The sequence below is a fragment of the Canis aureus genome, chromosome 15, assembly GCF_053574225.1.
Source record: "Canis aureus isolate CA01 chromosome 15, VMU_Caureus_v.1.0, whole genome shotgun sequence".
In the NCBI taxonomy this organism is placed as follows: domain Eukaryota; kingdom Metazoa; phylum Chordata; class Mammalia; order Carnivora; family Canidae; genus Canis; species Canis aureus.
Window position 1 is genome coordinate 45,016,415 of NC_135625.1, and position 27,080 is coordinate 45,043,494.

The window sequence follows — 27,080 nt, forward strand, 5'->3', positions numbered from 1 at the left end:
TGGATAGTTTGAATAATTTCATGGGTGTTCTGGTCTATCATGGTAGTTCCTACTTGTCCAGTACAAGGCCCTGGAGTGATTTAGGATAGGGGGAATATTGGTTTAAGAGTGTGAAGGATTTATGAAGGAAATGTGGTGTGGCTGTAGATTGGTTTGTATATCAAAAGTGCACTCCCCTGGGAGTCCATTGCTATCTCCAGGAAACAGCTACTGGGGCAGGGAGGGATTCGTTGCCTCCTCAAGAGCCAAGCTCCTAATGCCAGAGCATCAGTATAGCAAATAAGAAGATACAGTCAATATAAACTTTATATTACTGTACAAAATGTTTTATAATTTAAATTTCATACTTTATTAATAAACATTGGTTGTAGTTAGTTGGCATACTTTTACTTATAAAATATTCCTTTACATTCTAATGAAAAATAAATCCAGCTTTTTTGATTACTTCACTCTGTCAGTGATATTTCTAGAAAAACTATTATATTTTACAGAAGAAATATAAACAGAATATTGGTTTGAATTTTTTAATAGTTCTCCGAAGTATCTGGTATTATGCATTCTTTAATAATAATGGCAGTATTATTGGATTAAGTTTCAGACATAAAATAATTTCAAGGATGGTATTTCTGTCAATCTAAATAAAGAGGTAAACTGAGGCAAGCTTGAATGACCAGAAATTGAGTTTATTTGGGAATACCAGAGCAATTGCAGTTTGGAAAATACATGCTGTATTTCTGGCCAAGGAGTACAGCAGTGAAGGGCCAGCCAGAGTTCAGGGAGGTAAGTTCTTTGGCTTGAGGATTGAGAGAGAGTAGTAGCAGATACTTGTAGGTCAGGAGATAAGTCTCGGAATAGGAATAGGAATAGGAATCTCTCTCTTAGTTGCTAAGTACTGTTTTTCTGTGGGTGCCTGTGTGAGTTTCTCCATCTCATATCCTCTGGTTCCATTTTTTTTTTTTTTGGTTCCATTTTAGATTGAAATCCTTTCATTTAATCTAGTTATGGACTCAACTGCTGTTTTTGTATATACGATTTTTAGAGATGGTGCCCATGAGAGACTAGAGAATATGTAACAAGTCTATTTTTGAGCTTTACTTTTTGAAATAGAAGATTTTAGAGTGTCAGTCCAAGATACTGTTAGTTAAAGCCTAATGTGAAATGCTAGACATTTGGAATTGGAACATTTGTGAGGTGGAGACATATTTCTTCATGGTCCCTGGTAATTGTGGTTGGATAGCCTTATAATAGCAGTAACTTTATCAAGCATCCTTATTCTTGTATTTGACTTTCTTTGTTTTTCTCCTTTAACATTAGCTTAGTAGCATGCAGATTGGATATATTGGATCCATTTAGAGACTGGAGGAAAGTAAGATGGGGGAGGAGCATTTCACATGCTGTTGCTTTAGCCATTCAACCCTTTTTGTTCTGTTTGTAAAAAAACAGCATAGCTGTTAAGTATTGGAAGTAATATGTTTTGCTTTTTCTTTCCCATGGGGTCATCCACTGACTTTGACTTGGCATTGGGGAGGGTGCAGGCTCAAAGGATGTGACAGAAAAGTCATGATACATAGCCTAGCCCGCCAGGTAGCCCTTGAAACTACCGGGAAACTGTGGCCTTTAACTGTGTTTCACAGGGTCGTGGAGAGTTGTGTTAAATAAAAGCTTGAATTAAGTACTTGAACTAAAGGTATATTTTTCTCTAACATAAAAGAAGATGAGAGTGGGAGATCTATGGTGGGTTTGGACACTCATTTTCTGTGTCATCTCCCTAACTAACAGGATGCCTACAGTTAAGGATGGCTACTTGGCTCTAGCCCCGTTCCATATTCCTGGCAGAGGAAGAAGTTGGGGAGGGCAAAAAGGTAAACGCTCCTGTTTCTTCCCCAAAAGCTCCCATAGAAGGAGCTTTTTTTGAAAGGCATGCCTAATAACTTCCATCTTCCCTCTCATAAGAAGTCAGTGTCATTGATTGGTTAATGTTTATATGAAGCCAGTAGAGGTTTTTCTTTGCTTTTCCCATCAACTCTGGAAAAATAGCAGCTCTCCTTGGAGAGGTTTTTGAAAAGTTGGTAGTTTTAGTAAAAAAATGTGATATTAATACTAAAAGAAATGATGATTATGGAAAACAATAATAGTGAGCCTTGAGCTTTTATTATATACTGGTTGCTACTCTGAGTGCTTTATATATTTATATGCATAGTCATTAATCCTCAGAATGACCCCATCGTTTTCCTCATTTTTTTTGGATGAGGATATTGAGCCTCTCAGAGGTTAAATAATTTGCTTAAATTGACATAATTGGAAAATAATGGAGCCCAGATTACAAGTCTGGAACGTGTGCTTTAACCACACTTTAATATTGGCTATAATTTAAAAACCTGCAGCTTAGAAATAAGGAAACTAATGCTGGACGATTTTAAGCCATTGTCTCCAGGTCCCTTGAGCAGTCAGCACTAAACTCCTTCTGGACATTATTTCCGTTGTTTCTGTGTGCAGTCTCTGGGTGCCCTCTCCACCTTTATCCTCTTATATTTGGGCCAGTGTTCTGGAGAGGTGGCTATTTTTGGCTTTCTGTGGTTCTAAATCTTGAAAATTATGTTCTTCCTTTAGAATTCTTATACTTGACAAGGAAGCCCACAGGAGACAATGTAGCCTAGTGGTTGAGAGGGTGGACTTTGTGGCCTTCTTGCCTATGTTTGCATCCTGCCTGTGCCAGTTCTAGCCACGTAACCTCAGACATGTTACATCCCTATTTGTGTTTCAGTAGTCGTATCTGTAAAATGGGTTAACTGTAGCAGCAGCCCAGGGGGCTGTTAGTAGGAATAGATGAGTTAATACAATAAACCTGCCTGGTGCCTGGTACATAATAAGCATTATATATGTATTTTCTGTTGTGATTTTATTACTTAGTGGAAAGGTACATTCCAAAGTAGGTTTCACACATTTTTAAAAACCTGTTAGCCTCTTCTCAGTAAATGCATATGGAATTAATGAAAATCACCATCAGTTGCTTTGTGTTGTTGGCCTACGCTTTTGACACTGGAGTATTAAGGTTATAGAAGATGAGTTCTTTTTGCTGTTTGTATTAACCTCCATTACCAAGACTAAAGACCAGTATTACATTATGCTTTTCATCTTGTGCTGTTTTTCACCTCATTTTTCTCATCTACAAAACTGTTTTTACATATAGTATTTTTATTGAGAATGTGTTGGAAGTATTGCATATGTCCAAGGTACTGTTAGAGATGTAAAAGTTTATGCCATCATATTTAAAACCAGATGTTAAATATGAATTTTTCATATCACATTTTCCAAGTACTATCAATTACCTATGAAATATTAATTTAATCACAGTAATGATAATGTAATCATCAGTAAAATGACTTGAGATGGCAGCGTCATTTAGTAGCGAGATAAGGACTGGCAAAGCAAGATTTCTATCTTCCTACAGCAGTTTTTCAACATTGTATTTGCTTTTGCCTGTTCTGTTTAAAACAGCATAGGAACTAAGCCCTTTTAAAGGGAACCCATGCATTTCATTTCACATATGTCATTCTCTCATCAGAGAAAATGCTGCATAATCCTGAGATGACAGCCCCACCTCTGATGTCACCGAGGATGGTACAATCCTCTCAGAGCCTTCGCTGGGGTTTCTGCCGCTGCACTGGGGAAATGGTTACATTAAAGCTAACTCCCGGCATCTCAATTATCTCCTTGGAAGTAGTTTTCACAAATATAGAAAAGCCCTACGGTGGTTGTTTTCGGTAAGCTACCAAGGTAGAGAGAGACAGGCAGAAAGGGGGTGAGTGAGCGAGCGAAAGAACAGGCAGCTTAGCCTTTGTGAGAGAGGATCCAGGCGGCAGCACCTCTCCGCGAGGGTTTCTGGTGCTCAAAGTGCTTCCACTGACATCACCGTGTGCAGTGCAGGGCAAAAGGGGCTGCCAGGAAATTTGAAACTAATTTGCTTCCAGTTGACTAGAACAGCAGATTTTGAATTAGCTGCCTTTTTTTCTAGCTAACTTTTCTCGAGCATTAAGCTGATGAACTGGGCATTTTCTATGATCAATGGGTAACTGCTGGAGCTGCAGTAATCTCTGTGAGTAACCTCTGTTTGTAGGTCTGCGGAGGCAAATATATTTTATATCTCTCTCTTGTAAAATGCTGCTGTGAAATGATCCATCTGTATTACTGACTGCTTTTGCTTACTAGTCTTGTCCTTTGACTGTCCCGGTAGGAGACTCCTGGGGCTGGACCAGGTTGTGCTGAATCCTGACATAGGGAAGAGCATACTGCATTATTTAGGGATGCCTGAGCCAGTGTTTTTTAAATTCCCAAGTCATCAAAAAGATGCCACCTACCCCCTGAATGCTTTCGCCCAGTACCTTACCTGGCTTTAACTGGGAATGTTTATTTTAGCATCTGACATTGGATTCTCCAAAATTTTTATTTTTAAGTAGAAAGCAATATTCTTACCTGTGATTTCATTTCCTTTCATTGTTTTTTTTTTTTTGTTTGTTTGTTTTTGTTCAACCGAGCTTTCCTGAGAATACAGTTCTCTCAAGCTATTTCTCTACTCTGTTTGTGATGTATTGTATAGAACGAGTCAGGAAAACGGGCTACCCCTGTAGTTTTAGAAAGACATAATATTGTGGCGCTGGATGGGAATAGGGGAGGAGTTTCTCTTAAAGAGCTCAAACCCCTTTCCATCTGCATGCCTAATGTATGGCTATGACCACACGGTAGCACCAAAAATGTTCTGTGAACACTGTAGTTAAAGCTGAGATGGTATCTGCTGGAGATTTATAACAGGTATTTTAATGCTTCAGTTTATACATAGGGGTGTGCCTTTTTGTGTCTATTGAAAGTGTCACTTTTAGAGTAATACAAGATTTATTTTTCTCTCACCAGGGTACTTAACTCTCTGTAAAATCTCCATTTCAGATCTACTTGGGATTATTGCTCATGTTAGTTTGCAGCTGAATCCTTAGCAAGACTGTGGGTCTCTTTTTGAGCATGAAAATTACTGAATGCAAATCTGAATCAGCTAAAGCTTCTTACAGACTGCAGGCTGAGCACCTAACATCTGTCTTGACACAGCAGTGTGCAGAAGTCCACAGCTGTAGTTGATCATCACTGCTAGGAGCTCCAGCTGCTTGGCAGGCATGACTAAAAAAAAAAAAAAAAAAAAAAAAAAAAAAAAAAAAAGGTGTATTTTGAAACATCAGTTTCTTAAATATTAAAATATTTCATAAAATATTTTTAGAAGAATTTCTATTAATACTTCTACATTTGTATCAACTTTAGCAGAAGAGAGCCTGCTGTAAACAAAACTGTGGAATTCTTTAAAAGTTAAAGTTTTTTTTTGCATTTCAAAATAAAATTAAAACAACAAGTAAAGATCAAAGAGAAGTGTTAAAATTGGCTTTTTCAGAGAATAGTATGGTGGTTATAAGGTGCTACGGGGTAGACAAGTGGGGAGATGTTGACCAAAGGGTACGGACTTCCAGTTCTCAGATGAATGAGTTCTGGGGATCTGAGCTACAGCATAGTGACTGTAGTTAATAATATTGTATTATGTACTTTGAAACTGCTGAAGAGAGTAGATCTTAAGAAATGGTAAGTATGTGACATGATGGAGATGCTAGTTTAAACTATGTTGGTAGTCATTTTGCAGTCTATAAGTATCAAATTAACATGTATACGTTAAACTTACACAATGTTGTATGTCAATTATAGCTCAGTAAAGTTGGAAAAAAATGAAAAAATAAAATTACGTTTTTAAGAGTTTGAATTCCTAGACAGGAAGAAGCAGTAGAAAATGGATAGAGTAGATGAAATCAGAGGAGCAAGTCTGATCAGATGTGGTAAAGCTGAAAGGAGAAGCACGATATGTGGATATAAGAAGAAACAAAAGTTATGAGAAGTGGATGACAGTGGAGGAACTTACTGTTTGAAAAAAGGAAACCAGCTTTAAAAAACAATGATTTTAAAGCTGGCTTAAAATCAGGTCTTACAGCTTTAGTATTTCTTCTCCATGACAAGAACAGTGTTCTGCACACTTGCAGAGACTTTGGTTTACAATTAATGGGCTGTTCTTATCTCACTCATTTTACCTTCTGTATGCTGTATGCAGTGCCGCTCCTTAGTTTGCAGAGCATCCTCTGAAGTTGACTGGGATGGTAAGCTAGTCTCATTTTCCCAGGGATTAGAACTGAATGAGAAAAAAAAGGTTCTGAATCATTAGTATGTGAAATTCCGCTCGTGGTAAGCACAGCTGTAACTATTAATCAGTCAGGAAAAGAGTCTTCAATTTATGCAACAGTCCCTCTACTTGTGTGCATATACTAATAGTTTGTGTCGTGGTTAGCAGGCGTTTTCCTTGTTTTTGCAGCATGTAAATAAATACCTGAAATGTCTGTGTTTTTAGAGATGTATTAGTGACCAGACAGTAGCCAGCATTCTCTGTGACTTTTATTAGGGTGAAGGGTATGTACTGAAATACTTAGATTACTCACTTAGTAAATTCTCATTACTCATACTCATTTTCTGTTATTTTTATCATGCTAAATATGTTTTCTACTGCTTAGTAAAAATGGACTAGTTTCTTTTCTTTTTTTTTAAGATTTTATTTATTTATTCATGAGAGACACGGAGAGAGAGAGGGGCAGAGAGAGACACAGGCAGAGGGAGAAGCAGGCTCCATTCAGGGAGCCTGATGTGGGACTCGATCTGGGGCTCCAGAATCATGCCCTGGGCCTAAGGCAGGCGCTGAACCGCTGAGCCACCAAGGGATCCCTGGATTATTTTCTTAATGGCAACTTTTGTATTGCATTGCAAATCTGGATAGTACATGCATGCGTCACTCTTACTGGAGGGGTTTATTGATTATTAGACTTAAAAAAACACTGTTATTCACAGTTAAGGATTATATACAGGTGAAACTTATTTGAGATTTTTTTAGCTCTGCGAAGCTTTTTATATTTGCTTTATAAATTGGACCTTTGTCTTCCAATTTTTTGTAATTGATTTATGAAATTTCAGACTGATGGGGACAAAATAGTCACCCTCCTGTTTATAGGACTGAACTCCTGTTTGACAAATCAGGGGGACTTTAAGCTTATTTCTGTAAAATCTCCAGTGTTAAAATAATTTAGGAATATATAGTTCTTTTATCTTACTAACTCATGATATAAGTCTTAAGGTGTTTGCTAGCTGATACTCATTAAGGAAAAAAGAGTACCAGGGACATTATTGCATTTTTTTTATTTTTTATTTTTTTAAAGATTTTATTTATTCATGAGAGACAGAGAGAGAGAGAGGAGAGAGGCAGAGACACAGGCAGAGGGAGAAGCAGGCTCCACACAGAGAGCCCGACATGGGACTCGATCCTGGGTCTCCAGGATCAGGCCCTGGGCCGAAGGCTGCACTAAACCACTGAGCCACCCGGGCTGCCCTGCAATTTTTTTTTTTTTAAAGGTTTTATTTATTTATTTGAGAGAGAGAACAAGGAGGGGAGGCACAGGGGAAGAAGTGGACTCGCAGCTCCCCATGTGATCCAGGGATCATGACCTGAGCTGAAGGCAGACACTTAAACGACTGAGCCACCCAGGCACCCCGATATTATTGCATTTATGAACGAAGTACATGGAAAGGAGAGAAAATAGATTTTTAGGGGCTAAGTTAGCTACAATTTATAAAGAAATGAAAATCTGTTGATTTGTACTCATAAAAAGTAGATTACAGACCCCTAGTGCACTCTTGAAAGTACCTCATCAGAGTGAATTTGCCCATGCATTTTAATGTTACGAGTAATATATCCAATTACAGGTACAATAAAAATCTGGGAAAATACCCTGTTTTTAGAAATTGAAAAAGCTTACCTTTCCCTCAACCCTTTACCTTTAAGCTCTCCTGTTATTTCTTTAAGGCTACAGATGTTCACAATGCTCAGGCTGCATTTGCATTATTTCAGGATTTTATGGTATTTTTGCATAAGTAGAGTTGAGTCATTGACCATTCATTGTGAGAGAAATATACTATGAGATGTAAAATAAAGAAGAGATTATATGACTGTAGAGGCGATTCTCTTCCTCTCTTAAGAAGGATTCCAGGATAATTGGAGGGCAAATCCAGACCAGAATGAGCAAGCCTTTCTCTTGGTAGGAATGAGGGACTGTATGCTCCATTACTTGTTGTCTATTTGAATAAGCATTTAGACTTTTCAGTTGGGAGGTAGGAGCTCTTGGGATTCTCTTTTAGAATAAAAAAAGGAGCCATTAAAGTGTAGTCAGAACAGCCTCTAAATATTGTAGTAGATATTGTTGTAGTTCTGTGGAGAAGTGCTTCTCATACTTTAATGTGTATACAAATAATTTGGTTTCTTTTTGTTTTTTTAAATATGGATTCTGATTAGGAAGGTCTAGGGTGGCACAAACTCCTGGGTGATGTTAGTGCTGCTGTCCCAAGGCCACATTCTGAGTAGGAAGATTCTAGGACAGTACTTTGAAATAGAATTTTCCTGATCACAGAAATATGTTCTATATCTGTGTGGTGCAATATGGTAGCCACTAACTACATATGGTATTGAGCACTGGATTTTAAATTTTATTTTATTTTAATAAATTTAAATTTAAATAGCCATATGTGGCTGTGGATAACATATTGGGCAGCATAGCATTTAGAGTAAGATAATCTAATAGAGAAATTTATTCTTAATGGTAATAGCCCCTGCACAAGATAGTGTCCTTTTACTTTTGCCACTGCCTGAGCTTTGTCTGCAGTAGATAAGTGTCTACAAATGGGGGCTACTGGATGGCAAGCTCCCTGAGGGCAAGAGCCATGTGGGCCTGTTTTCCAGTGTTCAGCACATACTTGGCTCACAGAAAATGTTGGCTGAGCAATTGGAAGAATTAGCTAGCTGTCATGTTAGGAAGGACCCCTGTATTTTCAGCATTCTATTCAAGCTTGTTCTTGGGACTAGGGGACAGAAAGGTGGATGGCACTGACATGTAGTATTTTGCTTGTGTTTTGGTAGGTTTCTTTTTATTTCTGTTTTGAGATTCTGTTAAATGGTATCCTGATGGCTATAGGACATTCTTTATTAATTCATTGATCCAACAAATATATATCCATTTTCTAGGTATTGTTGTTCTGGGCTCTGGGGATATAATGATAAGGAAAGCAAAGTTCCAGCCTTTTGTAGTTTATATTTTCATGGCAACAAAACAAAAACAGTACAAGGGCAAAAACAAAAACCTCTTCCTAAAAATGACTAAGTCCAATTATAAATGACTAAGTCTTCTGGGGCTGTAGGCATAAACTTGACAGTCATAGTCTCTTGGGAAGCCGAGGTACTGTTGCTCAGAATCCCTCACGATAAACCTTTTTACTTGCTTCACATTTCAGTTTCCTGTGTCACAGTCTGCAGTCGACTTGCCAAATAGTTCTTACTTTTTTCCTTTGACCATTTTCTTTTAAGGGGTTTGCTAGCCAGGATAGAAGAAGATCTATTTCATTTACTGGTCCTCAAACAGGATCATTATTAGAAGGGCCACAGTCTTTTTGAAGCCCATCTATGGAGGAGGCACATTTCCTCATGATTGGAAGAAAAACAGGATTTTTTTTTAATGAGATATAACTGACATATAACATTATATTAGTTTCAAGTGCATAACGATTCGATATTTGTATATTTTGCAAAATATTCACCACAGTAAATCTAGTTAACATCTATCACCATATATATAGTTTTTTTTTTTTTTTTTTTGTGATGAGGGCTTTTAAGATCAACTGTCTTAGCAACTTTGAAATGCATGATACAGTATTGTTAGAGTCACTGTCCTGCACATTACATCTCTATGACTTCTTTCTTTTTCTTTTTTTGTATATTTATTGGAGTTCGATTTGCCAACATATAGAATAACACCCAGTGCTCATCCCATCAAGTGTGCTTCTCAGTGCCCATCACCCAGTTACTCCATCCCTTCCCCCCCCCCCCCCCGCCCACCTCCCCTTCCATTACCCTTTGTTCATTTCCCAGAGTTAGGAGTCTCTCATGTTATAACTGGAAGCTTGTGCCTTTGGACCCCTTCACCCAATTCACCTAGCCCTCACCCCCTGTCTCTGTAACCACCACTCTGTTCACTGTCCATGAGTGTGGGATGTTGTTGTTGCTGTTTTTAGATTGCCACATGTAAGTGAGATCATACAGTGTTTATCTTTCACTGATTATTTCACTTAGCACAGTGCGCTCAAGGTGTCTGTTCATGTTATTGCAGATGGCAAGATTTCCTTCTTTTTTATGATTGACTAATATTTCATTGTGTGTGTGTGCGCATGCATGTACATGCATGTTTGTGTGTGATTTTCTTTATTCATTTATCCATCGATGGACACTTGGGCTGTTTCCATATCTTGGCTCTTATAGATAATGCTGCAATGAACAGGGGGGTGCCTGTGTCTTTTCAAATTAGTGTTTTCATTTTCTTTGAATACTCAGAAGTGGAGGTGTGTTAGTACTATTTTTAATTTTTTGAGGTACCACCATACTGTTTTCTGTAGTGACTGCACCAATTTACATTCCAGTAGTGCACAAGGGTTTCCTTTCCTCCACATTCTCTCTAACACTTGTTATTCTTGTGTTTTTGAGAATAGCCGTTCTAAGAGGTATGAGGTAATATCTCATTGTGGTTTTGATTTGCATTTCTGTGATGATTAATGATATTGAACATCTTTTCGTATACCAGTATGTATATCTGTATGTCATATTTGAAAAAAAGTCTTTTCAGATCTTCTGCCCATTTTTATTTAATTTTTTTCTTTTAAAGATTTTATTCATTTATTCATGACAGACAGAGAGAGAGAAAGAGACAGAGACAGAGACAGAGACAGACACAAGCAGAGGGAGAAGCATGCTCCATGCAGGAGCCCGATGTGGGACTCCATCCCGGGTCTCCAGGATCACACCCCGGGCTGAAGGTGGCACTAAACTGCTGAGCTACCTGGGCTGCCCCTTCTGCCCATTTTTAAATTGGATTTTTTTCCGTTATTGAATTATAAGAGTTCTTTATATATTTTGGATATCAATTCTTCCCAGATGTATGATTTTCAAGTATTTTCTCTCAGTAGGTTGCCTTTTCATTTTATTGATGATTTCCTTTACCAAACAAGAAACTTTTTAGTTGTATGTGGAAGTTTTTTTTTTTTCTCTTCTGTTTTGTTTTATTTCAATCCTGTCCCTGTTTCCCAGAAGTGGATGGCTATTTAATATACAACCCAAAACACTCTTGAAATTGATCATGTTAACATTCAAAAGTATCTCATTTCTTTCTCAATATATTAAGTTAAAAGAAAAAAATTACTGGGTTTATTTCATCACAGGAAAAGCATCTTTACTAAACAACAGGAAGAAATTTGTTAGGGATCTGACCAAATACACAAAGTGGTAGATACAATTCCTATTAGAAAAAGATGACTCCAAAAAAAAAAAAAAAAAAAAAAAAAAAGAAAAAGATGACTCCTAAAGGAATATAAGTAGCTGCCTCCCAAAGTATATACATTCCACACAAGTATGAAAAGCTCTTCTCTCTCCCCTCCCTGCCCTCCAACACATATGACACTACATTTTCATTCCTTTGAGGGGAAAAATAAATGCAGAAAAGCTATGAACTCTTATTAATTCAGATTAATTCAGATTCTACTAGTGTGTGGTTTATATTTAGGTAAGTGCTAAAGTTCTTTTTTTATACTTTGCAAATCCCTTTGTCACACATATGAAACCAAATTTGGGCAAGACTAATTCAGTAAGACTTTCTGGAAGAGAAATAGCTATTTTAGTATTCACGTGGATTCTTACATTAGTAATAGATTTAGACTGACAAAGGTGAAGGAAAAGCTTTAACAAGTTAGGTGTAAGAGCCCACAGCAGGGCACAGGCTGCGCAGTAGCATTGTGGGAACACGTTGAAGTTAGGGGGGACTGGGCAGAGGGCATGAGGTGATGCTGGGTGTGGATACTGGCTGGAGTGGGAGATGTGGTGGTCTTTGCCCTGGCTCAAGCACGTATCCCCTTTACCTGTGCGACAGCCAGTAGCCTGTGTTGTTATTCCTGAGTCTGTTTATGCTCGTTCTTTCTCTCCTGTTTATTCCTTCAAATGCTACCAGAATAGACTTTTCTAACATACTAAATGGACTTTCCATGCTTTGGCAATATTCACTTTTGAATCCCCTGTGTTTAGTAATAGCAAGTAATTAATAAATGTTTGTGGAATTTGAAGGAATTTTGGAAATGATAGGCATTTAATGGGAATTATCTATGTTCTGTTTCAAAAGGGAAAAGAAAAAAAGTCTTATAGTAAAAGAATTTGGTCTTTAAAAAAAAATCACCCCAATACAAATAGTCCTGATTTTTAAAAATAAGTAATAAATCTTAGATTCTAAATAAAAAGGTCAGGATTAATATTTTATGAAGTTTTGTTTGCTGTTAAATGCAGCTTAAGTGGTGACATGAAATGCAAACCAGAAATAAACTGCTCTTGCTTTCTAATGAAGAAGTGTCTTATTTGAAAGTAAAGATATCATGCTGTGCTGAGTCAGGTCTAACCTGGGCCATGTGATGCTTAAGGCTATTTCTACCCAGAAGCTACATCTGGAAGCGTTTTCAGTCTTTATTGTGTCTGGTAATATTATTGCTGTTAGAAATAAAGGTCTGGCAACTCAGAGGCCTCTTAGTTTAAAATATGAGCTAACGTGATGTCACTTATTTTATCTCTTTGTACTATAGGTAATGTACAGCTAAAATTCTCTTGACATTTGTTAGGGGAAAGATGACTTCTTGCAAGGGATGGTGATTAAGGGAAGGCTTCATTAGGGAGAAGGGATTTGAGTTAGGTCTTGAAAGATGAAGACAATCTGGTCATTTAGAGATGGGGAGAAAAACTGTGTCCTATAGGGAAAAGATTTTGAGCAAAGGCAAAGATGTGTATATATAGTTAATCTTATTTCCACTATATATTTCAGAGAATCTTTTCAAAATATCCATGTGCTGTACCCCTCCTTCAGTTAGAGAAGTAATAGTATAACATATTTGTAAAGAGAGTTGAGCAAGCGAAGTAGTTTGGGAAAAATAGATTGGGACAGAATTATGGATCCTTACTCTGGATCAAGGAGTTTGGACTTTAGACTTTATTCTGTAGGAAAAGGTTGAAGACACACATATTAGGGTACCTTACTACAATAAAGATAGAGGGGTGGGGGGGATTAAAGCATAGTAGAGGTAGAATAGAAAAGCTCTGATTTTTTTTTTTTGTCGTTATTGTTGTGTCATGTTGGTAGAGTACACAATCCATTTGAGCCTGGTTTCTTACGTAATTGTTAGGTGGCTGAATTAATTCTTAAATACCTTCAACCTTTGAAATTCTATATTCTTTCGTTCTTGAATTCTTTGTAAATGTATTTTCTAGCTTAGAGAACTAATGAAAAACATTTAAAATCTAAAGGAAATATTTCCTACTGTGGACTAAGTACTTCTCTATTCATTTTAAGCTCTTTTACTATGTTAAAGAAAAACATCTTTTTGGATTATTCACTTTTTACTTTCATTGCATATTAATAATAAATTTATAGGTTTAAAGTGCTGAAGAAACTGGTTAATGGAGATAAAAATTTTAAAAGCCCAAAAAAGTGTAAAACATGAAAAATGTTTTATGAAAGTGTAAAAAGGTATAAACAGATGCCAATATAAGATATTTCCCAATTTGTTTTATGAAGCCAGCATTACCCTAATACGAAAACCAGATGAAGATGTAATACAAAACAACTGCAGACTAATATTACGCAGCAAAAATACTAGAGGAAAAAAAAATGTCAATATGCCACCCTAGTAAGAGAGATCTTACTGTTTTTAACTGTCTTTGTTTTCAAAATCAGGATTTGAAGAGCTGCTCCCTCTTCAGATTTTAGCAAGCCACATTCTCTTAGTTCTGTCTTACAAAGGTATTATAAGTACTGCCATCATAGAGAAGTGCTTGTTGGATTCCATCCATACTATATTCAAATTTAATTTTAAAAATGTATTTCAAATTATTTTAAAAATGGAATATTAAACAATATACGCTCTCAGATGTAATACCTTTCATTATATTTTGTATACTATGGGATACCATATATAAATTCATGTTTCCAAGTTAAGCTCATTTTTTGCATGTCTTGGAATTAAGTTTTTCATGTCATTTAGTGTATATATTCAGACATTTATCTAATATTTCATTAAATAGAAAGGTTGTAGTTCACAGTGCTTTAACAATAACAACCCAAAACAAAAAATGTGCTCTTTCATAAAGTTGTCAAAGTGAGTATACTACATTTCCCCATGTAGATGAGGATTTTCTTGATACAAAGTAACTAAAACCATGTTCAAAAGGAAATTGGATATCAAAGCTGGTATAACTTTAACTGTTATCCATAAACTCCCAATTTAAATCTTTCTTCATCAGAACATTTTTATTGTTCTCACTGCCTACCATCTTAATAAGAAAAACTTGGTACCATCTTACCAAGTTGTAAACTTGGTTCAATATAGTAAATATATACTAATTATTGTCTTTACTGTGATATATATACATATATATATATATATATATATATATATATGTATATATATATATTCTGCATAACACCATTTAAGTTTTATGCAGCTGGGATCCCAGAAACTTTTCTTAACACATTAAGTATCCTAATCCATTTTGACTTCACTTTCATTCTCAAAGGATGTTCTGAAAGCCTTTTTCCCCATAGAAATCCAATAGCGAAGGGGAGGCTTCCAGCTGAAAAAGTGTTTACTGACTTTAAATAGATCAAATCAGTCTCAGAGATTGCATTGCACAGATGCTGTTGGCTGGATCATAAAGCTGTATGTTTTTATGCCCAATGTAAATATTCTAGTTACTACTTCATAAGTGGTATATGGAAATGAAATACATCTTATTGTAATCTATTTTTGCATATGCAGCAGTTGAGTTGCATGTATGAGACTTTATCAAAAGCAGGTGTGATATGGATGTGTCAGTAGATTGTCTTCTTCTACACTGAAACCTTCGTGGTTGCCCTCGTGTAAGCTAAGTGGAGGGGACCACTGGCAAAGTTATGAGAAAGATGTATGGCAGGGTGGTTGACAGGCAGGAACAGTGAAAGAATCAAATAAGGATTATTGAGTGCCTGCTATGTATGGATATTTATTAATACATGTTGGAACTTATTCAAAACAAGTTATATGTCCATTCTATTGTGTTCATAGGTGATCATGGAGGAAGCACTTTACTCCCACCGAATGTCACAAATGAATTTCCAGAATATGGGACCATGGAAGAAAGTGGAGACGGCCTAAGAGCTTCTCTGGGGTTTGATACAGAGTCTCTGTCAGGTGCCCCACGAGGACAGCAGGGGGTCCAGTTTGTCGATGGCCCCCACTGTAGGCTCAACAATGTTACAGAAGGACCACAGGATGGCAGAGAGTCCCATCCTAGATGTCAGCTCAAGGAACAGAGTTTACAACCCATTGATGATTTGATTTCAACTCTGAAAGCCACAGAAGCCAGAATAGCTTCAGGAACATTACAGGCTACAAAGGTACTGGAAAAGAATGCTGTTTCTAGTTTTTCAACTCAGCAGGTGGAGGAGAAGCTGGGCACTGCCCCTTATAAAACAGAGAGACAGAGAGCCAACAAAATATTTCCTGCTGGCCAAGAAAAAGGACCAGATGTACCTCTTTCAGCTGAAGTTACGACTGAGGAGAACTCTTATTCGAGCATCCAGAAGGATGTGACTGTACTGTTAGCTGGAGAGGCTCAAGTAGAGCTTTGCAGGATAACTGATGATGCCAGGAAAGGGGCTTTGCATGTGCAGGGGCCAGCTGGTCCAGCATCCTCTGTGGGGAGCCCAGCAGCTGCCCATGCCTCTGTAGGTACTGTTGGTTTTCTGAGGGAGATGAGGTCTGATCAAGGTAGCTCCACGGGACGCCCAGGCCGGGTCAAACATGTGGAATTTCAAGGGGTAGAGATATTGTGGACAGGAGGGGAGAAAAGAGAGCCACAACAGCCTGTGGATTTTGAGATTTCACTGGAAAGGACGGCCCCTCCTGAAAGCAGAGAGTTTCCCCGAGTGCCAAGCCATCTCATCTCATCTGCTGGTTTGTATAATTCAGTTGGTTTAACTGAGAGTGTTTGGGATGAAACCTGGAGCGCTTCATCAGAGAAGCCGGGAGCTAGCTCAGGGGCATTCTCGCCTCTGCCTCTTGTTGACAGTGGAGAGGATGAAGTCTTCCTAAAGGAAAACAAAGAACATCTTGAGAAGAAACCTGAACTGGAGAGAGACAAGGAAAGGTGAGCTCCCATAGCCAGTCTGCTATCTGTGATGCCTGATACGCATCATGGGAGACCTTTATCCTCTGCTTAGCTGTGAGAACTCCACACAGTACTCTGGTCCTTGTACAGTGGGAGAGGAGTTCCTGTAAGCGAGATTGGTTTTAAGTCTGTAGGATATGTAAGTGCTTTTGTTATAAAGTTGTGCATTAGCCATTGACTAGGGGAGGCAGAGTTACGGACAAACTGTGAACCCTAAATCATGTTGATACATTTCTGACATTTTTTATATTTGCCAGGTTTAAAGTTTTCTAGCATCAAGATAACTACAATACCCCACAGTTATCTTTAATAATATGAAGAGATTTAGAGTCATGATGTATCCTATAGTCATATTTTAGACACTTCTTCTGGGTGCAACACCAGTGCCTGCATACAAGCTCCAGACATGTGTGAACACTGAAGCTTTGGGTTCAGGCTGCCTCAATTTCCTGGGTTTAGAAAGGAGGTCAGGAGGTCAGAAGGTGACTCATTGTTCAGCTGTCCCATGGCATTCACCTGAGAATCCCTTCTTGCAAGTAGCATGTTTTGATTTTTAAGCCTGAAAAGTCAACTTATATATATGATATTTCCTGATCTTTCCATGCATTTCTGGCAGCTGTACCAGCTTTAAAGGCTTGATAAATGGAAGACATGATTTGCCTTTCTTCACTTCTCTTGATTGCAGTCTTGAGCATGCAGTGCTGCTTTTGTCAAAGTCATTTATTGTGTACTATCATTCCAGTTTGAATTCCATCAGTCTTCATAAGACCACATTTTATAGTTTATGTGTAGGAACATCTGTGTCAAGGCTGAAGGGCTTTTGTGGGTTTTTTTTGGCGCAAAGAAATGCCTTTTCCTCTGCAGTTAATTAACAAATCCACCTATAGCAATGCTCCTTTAGATGGTTACCAGGATGTCTCTCCTTTCTACTCCTGCCTCCCCAACTCCCTAATACATAAAATCTCTTGACTTCCCTTAAGAGCATGTGGCTCACTAATGATATTCCCACTGGAATATGCACTTATGGATATTATTAATTCATTCCTCCTTTTTTCTCTCTCTCCTCTCACAAATGGTGTTTGTTTGTTCACAGTGTTCTTGACCCTGCTAGATGCTGGGCATAAAAGGATGTTCACAATAGGTAATGGCCTGTGGTCACTACCTTCATGGAGTTTACTGCTGAAGATAAACACTGACCATATAAAATAGGTTAATCATAAATTGTGGGAGGTTCTGTGAAGAAGAAGAAGAGAGACATACTGGAAAAAATAAATTCAGTTGATAGCTCTGAGAAGGCCTTTTTGTGGAAATGATAAGTAGGCTGAGGCTTGAGAAATGAGTATGAGTTAACTAGGTGGAGAATGAGGAGAAAACTATTCCAGGGAGGATCAGCACATGTAAAGGGACAACATGCAGAGGAGGGCTGCTGGGATGCCTGACTACATGCACTTCCTAGAGTTGTGTGAAACAAAAGCTTTATGGCAAGTTTGAAGATGTGGAATTCCAGCAGTGTGGCTGGACCACGAGGAAGCCAGGTGGGAGTGGGAAGTGAGTGTGGAGGGGGAGGGAGGAGCTTCCTCAAAGGAACTTCCCCTTTGATTCCATAAGCAGGAAGAAGTTATTAAGAGAGATAAACCCAGGATGCTCTTTGGTACATGGTAGACCTTTGTAATTTAAAAACAACAGAGAAGAACAAAAAACAAAAAACAAAAACAAACCCACAACAGAGACAACTGTATGGTTGATGTGAATCCTCATAATACCTAGGAATATGGGTACTTATGAGGTAGTTTTTTTTTTTCCTGTTATTCCTGTATCTAGGAATTTGAGGCTCAGAGAGGTTAAGTGAAGTTTTCTAAAGTGACACAGCTGGTGATTGGCAATCCAGCATTCAGCTGCAGCTTTTTCTAACACTTGATCTCCTCTTACTGAGTTTTAAAAATTTTACATAGCTATCCTAACATTCATTTTTATTTTATTTTTCTAACATTCATTTTTAATATTTGAACAAAATGCTACATACTAATTAATTGATGCTTCACCCATATATATTAAATTGTAATTTGTTTATAGTTTTTTCACTCTTTTGGTTAGCCTTGCAATTAACATGTCTGTTGGCTTAAAAAAAATTTTTTTTTTTTTAAAGGTCCTTCACTGGCTAATTTTGGGCCTGAAATCTCTCTTGCAGTGCTGCCTTGTTGTCAGCAGAGGGCGGCCCTTGGATTCTAATGTATTCATCTTCTTAAAAGCATTTGGTTTTGTTTAAACCAGAAAGTATTAATAGACTGATGAAAGTTTAGTGTATTTTACTCCATTAGGTTTACACACTATATTTATCTGTGTCTGTTAACACTGAGTATGACAGTAGCTGTTAATAATTTGATTTTGTGGAGTTTAGTTCATTAAAATGAGAAAATTTAATATTTTATCCAGCAATTCATTAGACCAGATTAGTCACATGCTAGGAAACTAGTATGAAACTAAATAAATTATTTAGAGGGTTGTGTAGCACATGTATGCTAAGAGGTTTCTCAGCCTATGTTTCCATGATAGCTTCCTTTCCAAATATATTAAAATATAACCCCAAAGAATATAATTGTTAGCTTTACAGAATATTATCTTTTTTATATGGTTGAAATATAGGAAAAAGTAAAAAAGAATATTAACCTAATATTGAAATTCTTTATTCTTATTTCCTTTCCAGGATTCTTGAGCAAGAGGAGCACTTTAGGGGGGGAGATGATGATCTCCTTGGGCATGGGTATGCAGAGGACTCCACTGATGTGTACAGCTCCCAGTTTGAAACTATTTTGGACAACACTTCGTTATACTACAGTGCTGAATCCTTGGAGACATTATATTCAGAACCCGATAGCTATTTTAGCTTTGACATGCCCCTCACTCCGATGATCCAGCAGCGCATTAAAGAAGGCACTCAGTTCCTGGAGAGGACATCGGTGGCAGGACAGCAGGACGTCCTGAGCATCTCAGCAGTTGGTGAGATAGTGATGGGCTGTTCTAGTGAGATCGCCAATGGGCTGAATGACACCAGTGACCCCATCTACACGAAAGGCACCCCGGAGATTGCTTTCTGGGGAAGGTACTAACCCTATTCTCATTACTTTCATGCAGTGGTTTTGGTATTATTTTCTCTTTGGGAAATCTGAGTGTGAAATATGTCTGAGCAGCATCTGGCCAGTTTCTGTTGGATATAAGTGAATGATGTGAGTAGAAAGTAATTGAGGGGCAGGCAGAATACACTTTAGCAGTTTGCCAAATTGGCAAGCTGTGGTTATCTTATTAGGTGACATTTCCTGGATTACCATATGTAAATTGTCGTGAGCAAATATTTGTGGGTGAGGAGTGGGTGTTAGTTCCCATGGTGCAGCTTTGGTAGCAGTGGTATGGTGCTGTGAAAAGAACACTGAGAGGTGTTGACTTTCGTTTTGGCACTAATGTTGGTTGATGACTTGGAGCAGGTTGCTTGACTAGGCCAGAAATTCCTTAATTGCAAATTAAGGATGTTGGGTTAGATGGTCACCAAAGTCTGTTCCAGGCCTTTGCTGTATGAAATCCTGTTCAGTCAGGCCTTCTTCCTGTTCCTGAGATGGTGGGGGAAGAATCTGATTGTATGAATGCTTGATAGAGCCAGTACCTTGGTCAAAGCTATAAATACAAATATTAAAAAATCGCAGTTTCTACATCTGCGAAATTTAGGATTTAAATCTATCTGGGAGATAAGATGACAAGTAATATAGTTTCTATCTGCCATACTGGTCATTTAGTGATTCCCTGTCTATTTATGGATTATCCAGCATTTCATTTCTTCTTCATCATCCTCAGGTCACTTACCTATCCTTTAGCATCTTTATCAGTGGGCAGGAAATGCTAAACTTCTTAGCGATTTTCTGAATTTAGTTTTTTATTTAATTTACTTGAATTAAAGTGTATCAGTGCATGTGTGTTGGGAAAGGGGGAGAGGAGGTTATATGGGGATAAACTATTTTAAAGCTGTATGAAAAAGTGTCAGTGCTTTTTTTCAGTCAGTATTCATGTTATAGGTTTCCAGTGAACCTCTCTGTGTGAGCAGACTGTCTTATGTGGAGCATTTTCTATAATTCGTTGAATGAACACATTTAAGACCAGCATGTTATAGCATTGTAGCTATGCATTTCCATGTGAAATGGACCACGGATGTTGATTATCTTCTTGGGTCACTAGTGAGATAATGAAAAAATACTAGCCTTAAATGCAGAAGACCTTGGTCTGAATTACTTGGGCAAGCCACTTTCTCTGATATTATTGGCAAAACAGGGTTAATGATACTCAGTATGCTGTGTGGCTATGAAATTTAAAGAATTAATATAGATTTAAGCAACTAGCACAGTACTTGGCACAAAGTAGGAGCTTGAGTAAAGGTGTGAATCAGAATTGGCTTGGCTGCTAAGTCCACATTTAGGCTTCCTGCATCTCTGAGAGGGGGTATCTCTGGAGGGGATCTTGGAGGGGAAGGTTTCTCTGAGACAGGTGGCCTCCTCTCAGAGGGGAAACTTTTTGTTTTGCTCATTTATCCTTCTGTTTTACCATCATCTCTGATAACTTTAAGTTGTGATAAAATGCAATAGCATAGGCACGCAGATAATTTTATTAAAATTTCAGTCCACCTTTCTGGGGTGAGTTGAAGTTTATATTACAGACCCAAAAAATAAGTTGGGGAGCCCAAGCATTTTGAGCTGAGAGGCCTTGTTTACAGAAGCTGCAGGGACGGTAAGAAAAAGAAGAGGTGAACATCAGGGAGTCAGATCAGGAAGAAATTAGGTAAAAGGCTTATCAAATGTATGGTTTGTTTACTTGGAATAGGAAGTAGTCATCATTGGGCACAGCATGGGTGCCAGTCATTATTATTAGGGCAGAGTTAGATAGTTAAGAGAGTATTAGGGTAGGTTACAGTATTTTAGCATCTTAGATTTAGACAGCTGTATACTTCAGGTCTTCTCAAGACAAAACTATAGTACCTGCATTGTAAAACCACAGGATCTTGGCCAATAGTAAGACAAACCAAGAAACAGACTCGGAACAGTCTGATGGTTACCAGAGGGAAGATGGGTAGGAGGATGGGTGAGATGGGGAATAAGGAGGGCAGCAGCATTTTCATAACAAAAAAACCCAAAGCTAAGTGTTAATATTATGAACCTGAATCCAGGAAAAAAATTATAGCTTTTTCAGGTAAGTTTAAGGAAAGGACCACTCTTTTTGTCTGTTGCACACAGTTTATTTAACAGTATGATTGATAGAAGAAATGATTTGGTACTTTACCATTCTATACAGTGATTGAATCTTCTTGAATTTTCTTATATATAGTAATTACAATGCTTATATGACTTACACTAGAATTGCTTTTCCTCATTCAAGTTTTATATAGAAGAAAGAAAAGAATGCTTCTTCTCTATTAACATTCGCATGGTCTAAGAGAGAGATTATCCCTATTTTTTCTCTAAAACCAGTTTTATCAGAGAAACAAAGCAACAGTTTCTATATCTGCCAGACAAGAGTTTGGATTAAGCTAGTATGTATAGATAGATGTGTGTGGGGGGGTATGTCCATGTGTGCATGCAGGAGCTAATTCTTATAGTCCAGAGGTAATACTTGGAGAATGCCCACAGAGTTTACTATAGAAAAAAGTCTTCTCATCATGTCAGAAAGTTATTGGGATACATTATCAGCTTGCATTACTTCAAGAATCAGTTTCTGAATATTATTCTTCTTCTCACTTTTAAATGTAGGTGTTTCAAGCCTTGAAAATACAAATAAAAATATGAATATAATGAACTCCTTTTTCCTGTTAAAAAAAGTCATGTGTCACCAGCAATGACTACAAAAAGAATCCAAACAAAACCTCCCTACCTCAAAACAAACAAACAAAAAAACCAAAAAGAGAACAGATATTTAAATTTACTGGTTTTTAACAAAAAAAAATATTCTTTGTATTGTTTGGATGGATGAGGTGGGAATTAAGGAGCACACTTTTGATGAGTACTGGGTGTTGTATGGGAATGTTGAATCACTATATTGTACACTTGAAATTAATATTACATTGTATGTTAACTAACTGGAATTTAAATTAAAGCTTAAAAAAATAAGATGAAATTCTAGTACTGAATAAGGAGTGTTCTTAGAGATGTGCCAGCCAAACTTCTCTCCCAGCCCTGGCACTCTTCCACGTGCTTCCTGACTAGTGGTCATTCTACCCTTCCTTGAACCCTGCTGGTGATATGGTTGGACCTATTTGTGTTCTTTGAGTTGGCATATGATAATAAGTGGTTATAGGGGGAAGAGGTTTTGTTTTATGATATATGTCTCTATTCAGGGTTAAAAAAATAGAGTGGGCTCAATGATCCTAAGATATTTTAAAGAAACTAGGTAACTTTTACATTTTTCTTTACTCCCTCTTTCTTATTGATGCTTTCAAGTCACAGCACCAGAATTGTAGGTTGAAGATTTATGACATTTTTCAGCTTAAAGGGGTCTTAGATAATCTGGTTTTATGGTAAAGAATCCAAATCCCAGTTTGATGGGATAGATTTACCTTGTGAGAGATCCTGTACCAAAATTACTGTACCAGAATTCAAATTGTCTGACTCCTAGACCAGATACATTCATTGTTCTAGGCTGCCTGGTCTCATATCTTTATTCTTTTTCTAAATCTAATTTCTCTCATTCATAAGTCTATAGCATCAGGAGTCTGTAGTTGGTAATTGTAACCAAGTGGTGGTAGTGGTGGTGGTGGTGGTGGTGGTGGTGGTGGTGGTGGTGGTGTGTGTGTTTAATTTGAGAAAAAATTTGCCAAATTGATAATAAACATGCCTCCATAAATTTTTAAAGTAATCAATGAACAGGCTTTTAAACATTTCTTCTACATTAAAACATTCTTCTGCATAGGTAAGGAGATAGACTATTGAGCCTGTTAAGGAGATCCAGACTAGAATGCTGACTGCACAATTGTCAACCTGATTGACTTCCCTCAACCAAGCACTCAGAGACAAAGTGTTATAATTCAAGGGGGAAAAATATTTTCCAATTTTATTAATGTTGTGACATTTACATAAGCAAAGTGACAAATAAGTGCACATGTTTAGTATTTTGTCTCTATTCACTGGTCTTGCTGTTTGTTGGCAGTAGACTGGGGGGCTCTGACCATATTAAATAATGAGAATCTGAAGAAGGCTCAAAGGAGAGGGGATGATACCACTAATCATATGACTAGTGACTAATGATATGACTGTCTTCCTGATAATGCTTCTTTGATTCAACTAGACCTGAACCAAGAAATTAAGCCCATTTCTATTGAGGCATTGATGTTATTGTATAAAATGTTAGCTCTCAGCCAATAGAAAAGATTATAAGATTACTTAGAGGTTGTCTTTCAGCACAATTTAATATCAAAGGCATCCTATAGGTTTTATTTTGTAAACACATGAGTGCGTAATTCTCATAAGGAGCCAGGAGAGGGACGCCTGGGTGGCTCAGCGGTTTGGCGCCTGCCTTCAGCCCACAGCATGATCCTGGAGTCCCGGGATGGAGTCCCACATCAGGCTCCCTGCATGGAACCTGCTTCTCTCTCTCTGCCTGTGTCTCTGCCTCTCTCTGTGTCTTTCATGAATAAATAAATAAAATCTTTAAAAAAAAAAGCCAAGAGAAAGGAGCTAGTAATGTTTTAATTTTCCAGATAAGGTAAATAAGGCATAGCACAGTTGAGTAACTTGATCGAAGTCACACAGGTGGTAAGCAGCACACCCAGGATTTGAACCCGCCAGTCAGGCTCCATAGTCCATTTATTGTTCGTTTCTAAACAAAAATGCATTTGACACGGCCTAGGTATATTTTAAAATCTTTTTCTACGACAGTACATGACTTACTTTGTTGCTAAAGAGGATTTCAGTGGCAATATTTGACATGATTTCTTTTGAACGCAGGATGACACTGTTCTCTGTTGTGTTGCTTCTTTAAAGACAGGTGCAAGTGTTTGGAAAAGGTGATGAGGTTGTCCTATTGCTTCAGCAAAAGTTAGTTTTGTCTCTCAGGAACACCTTCCAGTTTGGGATTTAACCATGAGTTGGTGGCCAGAGGCGGGGGTGGTTCTTCCCTTATTCTCTCTCTCTGCTTAAGTCAAAGAAGAAAACATTTCAAATCTATAATATTCTATTGTCAGGTCGGAAGGGACGTTTTTAAAGAGAACACGTGCTCACTATTTGTCTCTTAAAGATTATATACTTTTGCAATAATCAAATAGATCATTCTTTATAAAGTGAAAAAAACCTCTTAAGACCTTGGACTAATAAACCTGGACAGAAATAGTTAAGTTCTCTCAGGTGCTCTGAGTGCTCTGAAGACTGAATATTGGTGAGGGAGCTGCACATCAGTCAGGAAATAGCTCACCCTATGAATGTAACACAATATTTTAATGAAGGAGCAAAGAGGAGTATCCCCTCCCTTTGTGGTCCGCTACACAGCACTCAGGCTGAAAGGGTCACATAGCTCCAAAATTAGAAAGGATGATTATCTACTTACAGTTGTACATGTTCCAATGGGTTCCTTTGTGTCTGGGTGCTTCTCCCTCGCTGGCTTATCCTCTGACGATTGCGGCTCCAATCAGTAAGTTCTGACCTGAAGACTAAGGCACAGATGTTGTCACTGTGTCCATTAACAGAGCTGAACATTGTCCATTTCCATTGAGCTTGGGTTTGGACAGATAGGAAAAGAGAGATCAAATACAGTAATATGGCAGGAGCTTTCTTCTGTTTCTCTGAAATATATAAAACTGCTTTTTAAAATCACCTGTTTGGGGTAATGGATATATTTTATGTCTCAGCTTCCTAGTTTTCCTTTCAGATAGCACTCCAGATACGGAGGCCAGCAGAGGAGGTGAATTGCATCTGTGTGCAGCTGGCTTGCCTGAGGGAGTGCTTCAGCCCACCCTGAGTCCTCTCTGAATTGGGTAGTTTTGGGTTTTGTCTTCCTCTTGTTCCCTCTGCCCCTTCTTACATGGAATGCAGGCATTTAAAAGTATCCCTTTCTTAGTTTTTCTCTTTCTTTAGTGTCTTTCTGTCTAGGAAAAAGTCATGTGAAATAAGATTAATATAGAAATTTGGGAAGTGTGATTTCAAAAATTCTTTTGATTCCAATTTAAGACTTGCAGGCACTTTAATATGAGGTATAAGTATTAAAATAAGAAATTAAAATAATGTATTAGGTAAGCTGGTGACCGAGAGAAGGATTTGATCTTGTGAAATGGTTTTTAGATATCTGGCTGACCACTGAGTTCCCAACTTTTCTTGGATCATTAGGAGTGGGAAGCTCTGCTGTCTCATAGGTTCATTATTGGTGATTTGCTGTTGCCCTAGTAATCTCTTTAGTCCTTTTTTTTTTTTTTTTTTTTTTTTTTACGCTTTAAAACTAGTTCTGCAGAGAATGGGTTCTCATTTTTTTCTTTCTAGCTTGCGTTCTAGGAGTTATAATGGATTTTTTTTTTTTTTTAATTAAAGGGGCTTCTTGCTGAGTGATGAGTGATGTGGACTTTTCTAGGAGAGCCAGGCATACCTGGGTTTGAATCCTGCCACAGTTACTTACTTAGTGTGTGATCTTGAGTATTATAGAAAATCTGGGAACTTTTCTAAGTGTAAAATACAATGAATAATATCTATCTGGTAAAGGAAGGAGAAGCAAACGGGATGAATCAGGTGACAAAAATCAAGAAAAGGAAATCAAGTGGCTGGTGTACATAGTAGGAGATAAATAAATTAAAATTTATGTCATCGTGCCACTCTACCGTGTGCTCTGAGCTGCCAGCACTGTCCTCTCAACTCTAAGCTATCTGGCATACCTATTACTGGACTTCCTGCTATATCCTTTCTTTTCATAAAGTACAGTGCACTGTGGTAGGGTGGCATAAATGTGGGGATTTGGGGTCAGAAGACCAGGAGGTCAAGTCATCCTTTTCACTGGCTGCCTGATCTTGGGTAGGTTGTTTTACTTCAGAAAGCCTCTGATTCCTAATGGATAAAATGAAAGTAACCTTACCATTCAGTGTATGTTTTTGTTGTAAGAATTTGCTAAGTTCTAGTTTGTGGATATTTATTTTAAACCTGTTATGAGTTTTGTAGTACTCTCAGTAATAGACTAAGGGATATAAGAAAATAGGTAAGACAAGCCTGGTAAAGAAAAAAAAACATGTAAGGATTTGGTGACTGTTTGAGTACAGGACATGCAGGCTGAGTCAAAATCATTGTAAGACTTCAAGCTTAGAGGACTTACTGAATCCAGAAGTAATAGGAATTGGGGAGATCAGGGTTTTGTAGGAGAACAGCTTGTAGTGGAGTCATTTTACACAGGTTAAATTTGAGGAGAGGGATGGTGCTTTATGTAGAAATGCTGGTGGGAATATGAGATTGAAGGTTGGCTACAGAGACTGTGGAGTGACCTTGTAGAGGTGAAGCCCACAGATGTGGGTGCACGCGGACTCATGGAGGGTGAGGGCTGCGCGGAGGCCAGCTGCAGAGACGCGCACAGAAGGAACACCAGGGTGCTGCTTGTGCATCAAGCACACATTGATCCGTTTTCCTGCCAGGAAACAGTATGGGTTTTTAGTACAGTGTGAGTTCTGAAGTCAGACTGCTTTGGTTCAAAT

The 27,080-nt window shown here is 37.9% G+C and overlaps 1 protein-coding gene and 1 long non-coding RNA gene across 11 annotated transcripts in view; one reads left to right on the plus strand and one right to left on the minus strand.

The window, feature by feature from the left end:
• The window catches only part of PSD3 (pleckstrin and Sec7 domain containing 3), a 713,619-nt gene that overhangs the window by 295,281 nt on the left and 391,258 nt on the right, over positions 1 to 27,080 (plus strand). For 6 of the 9 annotated variants that reach the window (XM_077849463.1, XM_077849457.1, XM_077849458.1 and 3 more), the window contains 2 exons: positions 15,292 to 16,375; positions 19,101 to 19,496. In XM_077849463.1, coding sequence (XP_077705589.1) covers positions 15,292 to 16,375; positions 19,101 to 19,496 — 1,480 coding nt within the window. Of the gene's footprint in view, positions 1 to 1,779; positions 1,863 to 3,629; positions 3,765 to 3,902; positions 4,097 to 15,291; positions 16,376 to 19,100; positions 19,497 to 27,080 lie in introns of those variants that run through there. The other 3 variants (XM_077849460.1, XM_077849462.1, XM_077849461.1) reach the window with 3 other exon arrangements.
• On the minus strand, positions 663 to 25,329 carry LOC144284646 (uncharacterized). 2 transcript variants are annotated; one of them, XR_013353092.1, is made up of 4 exons: positions 25,232 to 25,329; positions 24,965 to 25,130; positions 6,114 to 6,211; positions 663 to 5,166 (listed from the first exon to the last, which is right to left on the minus strand). It is a non-coding gene; the product is annotated as an uncharacterized LOC144284646 (long non-coding RNA). The 2 variants fall into 2 exon arrangements; XR_013353091.1 differs by lacking the exons at positions 663 to 5,166; positions 6,114 to 6,211 and adding an exon at positions 21,662 to 24,556.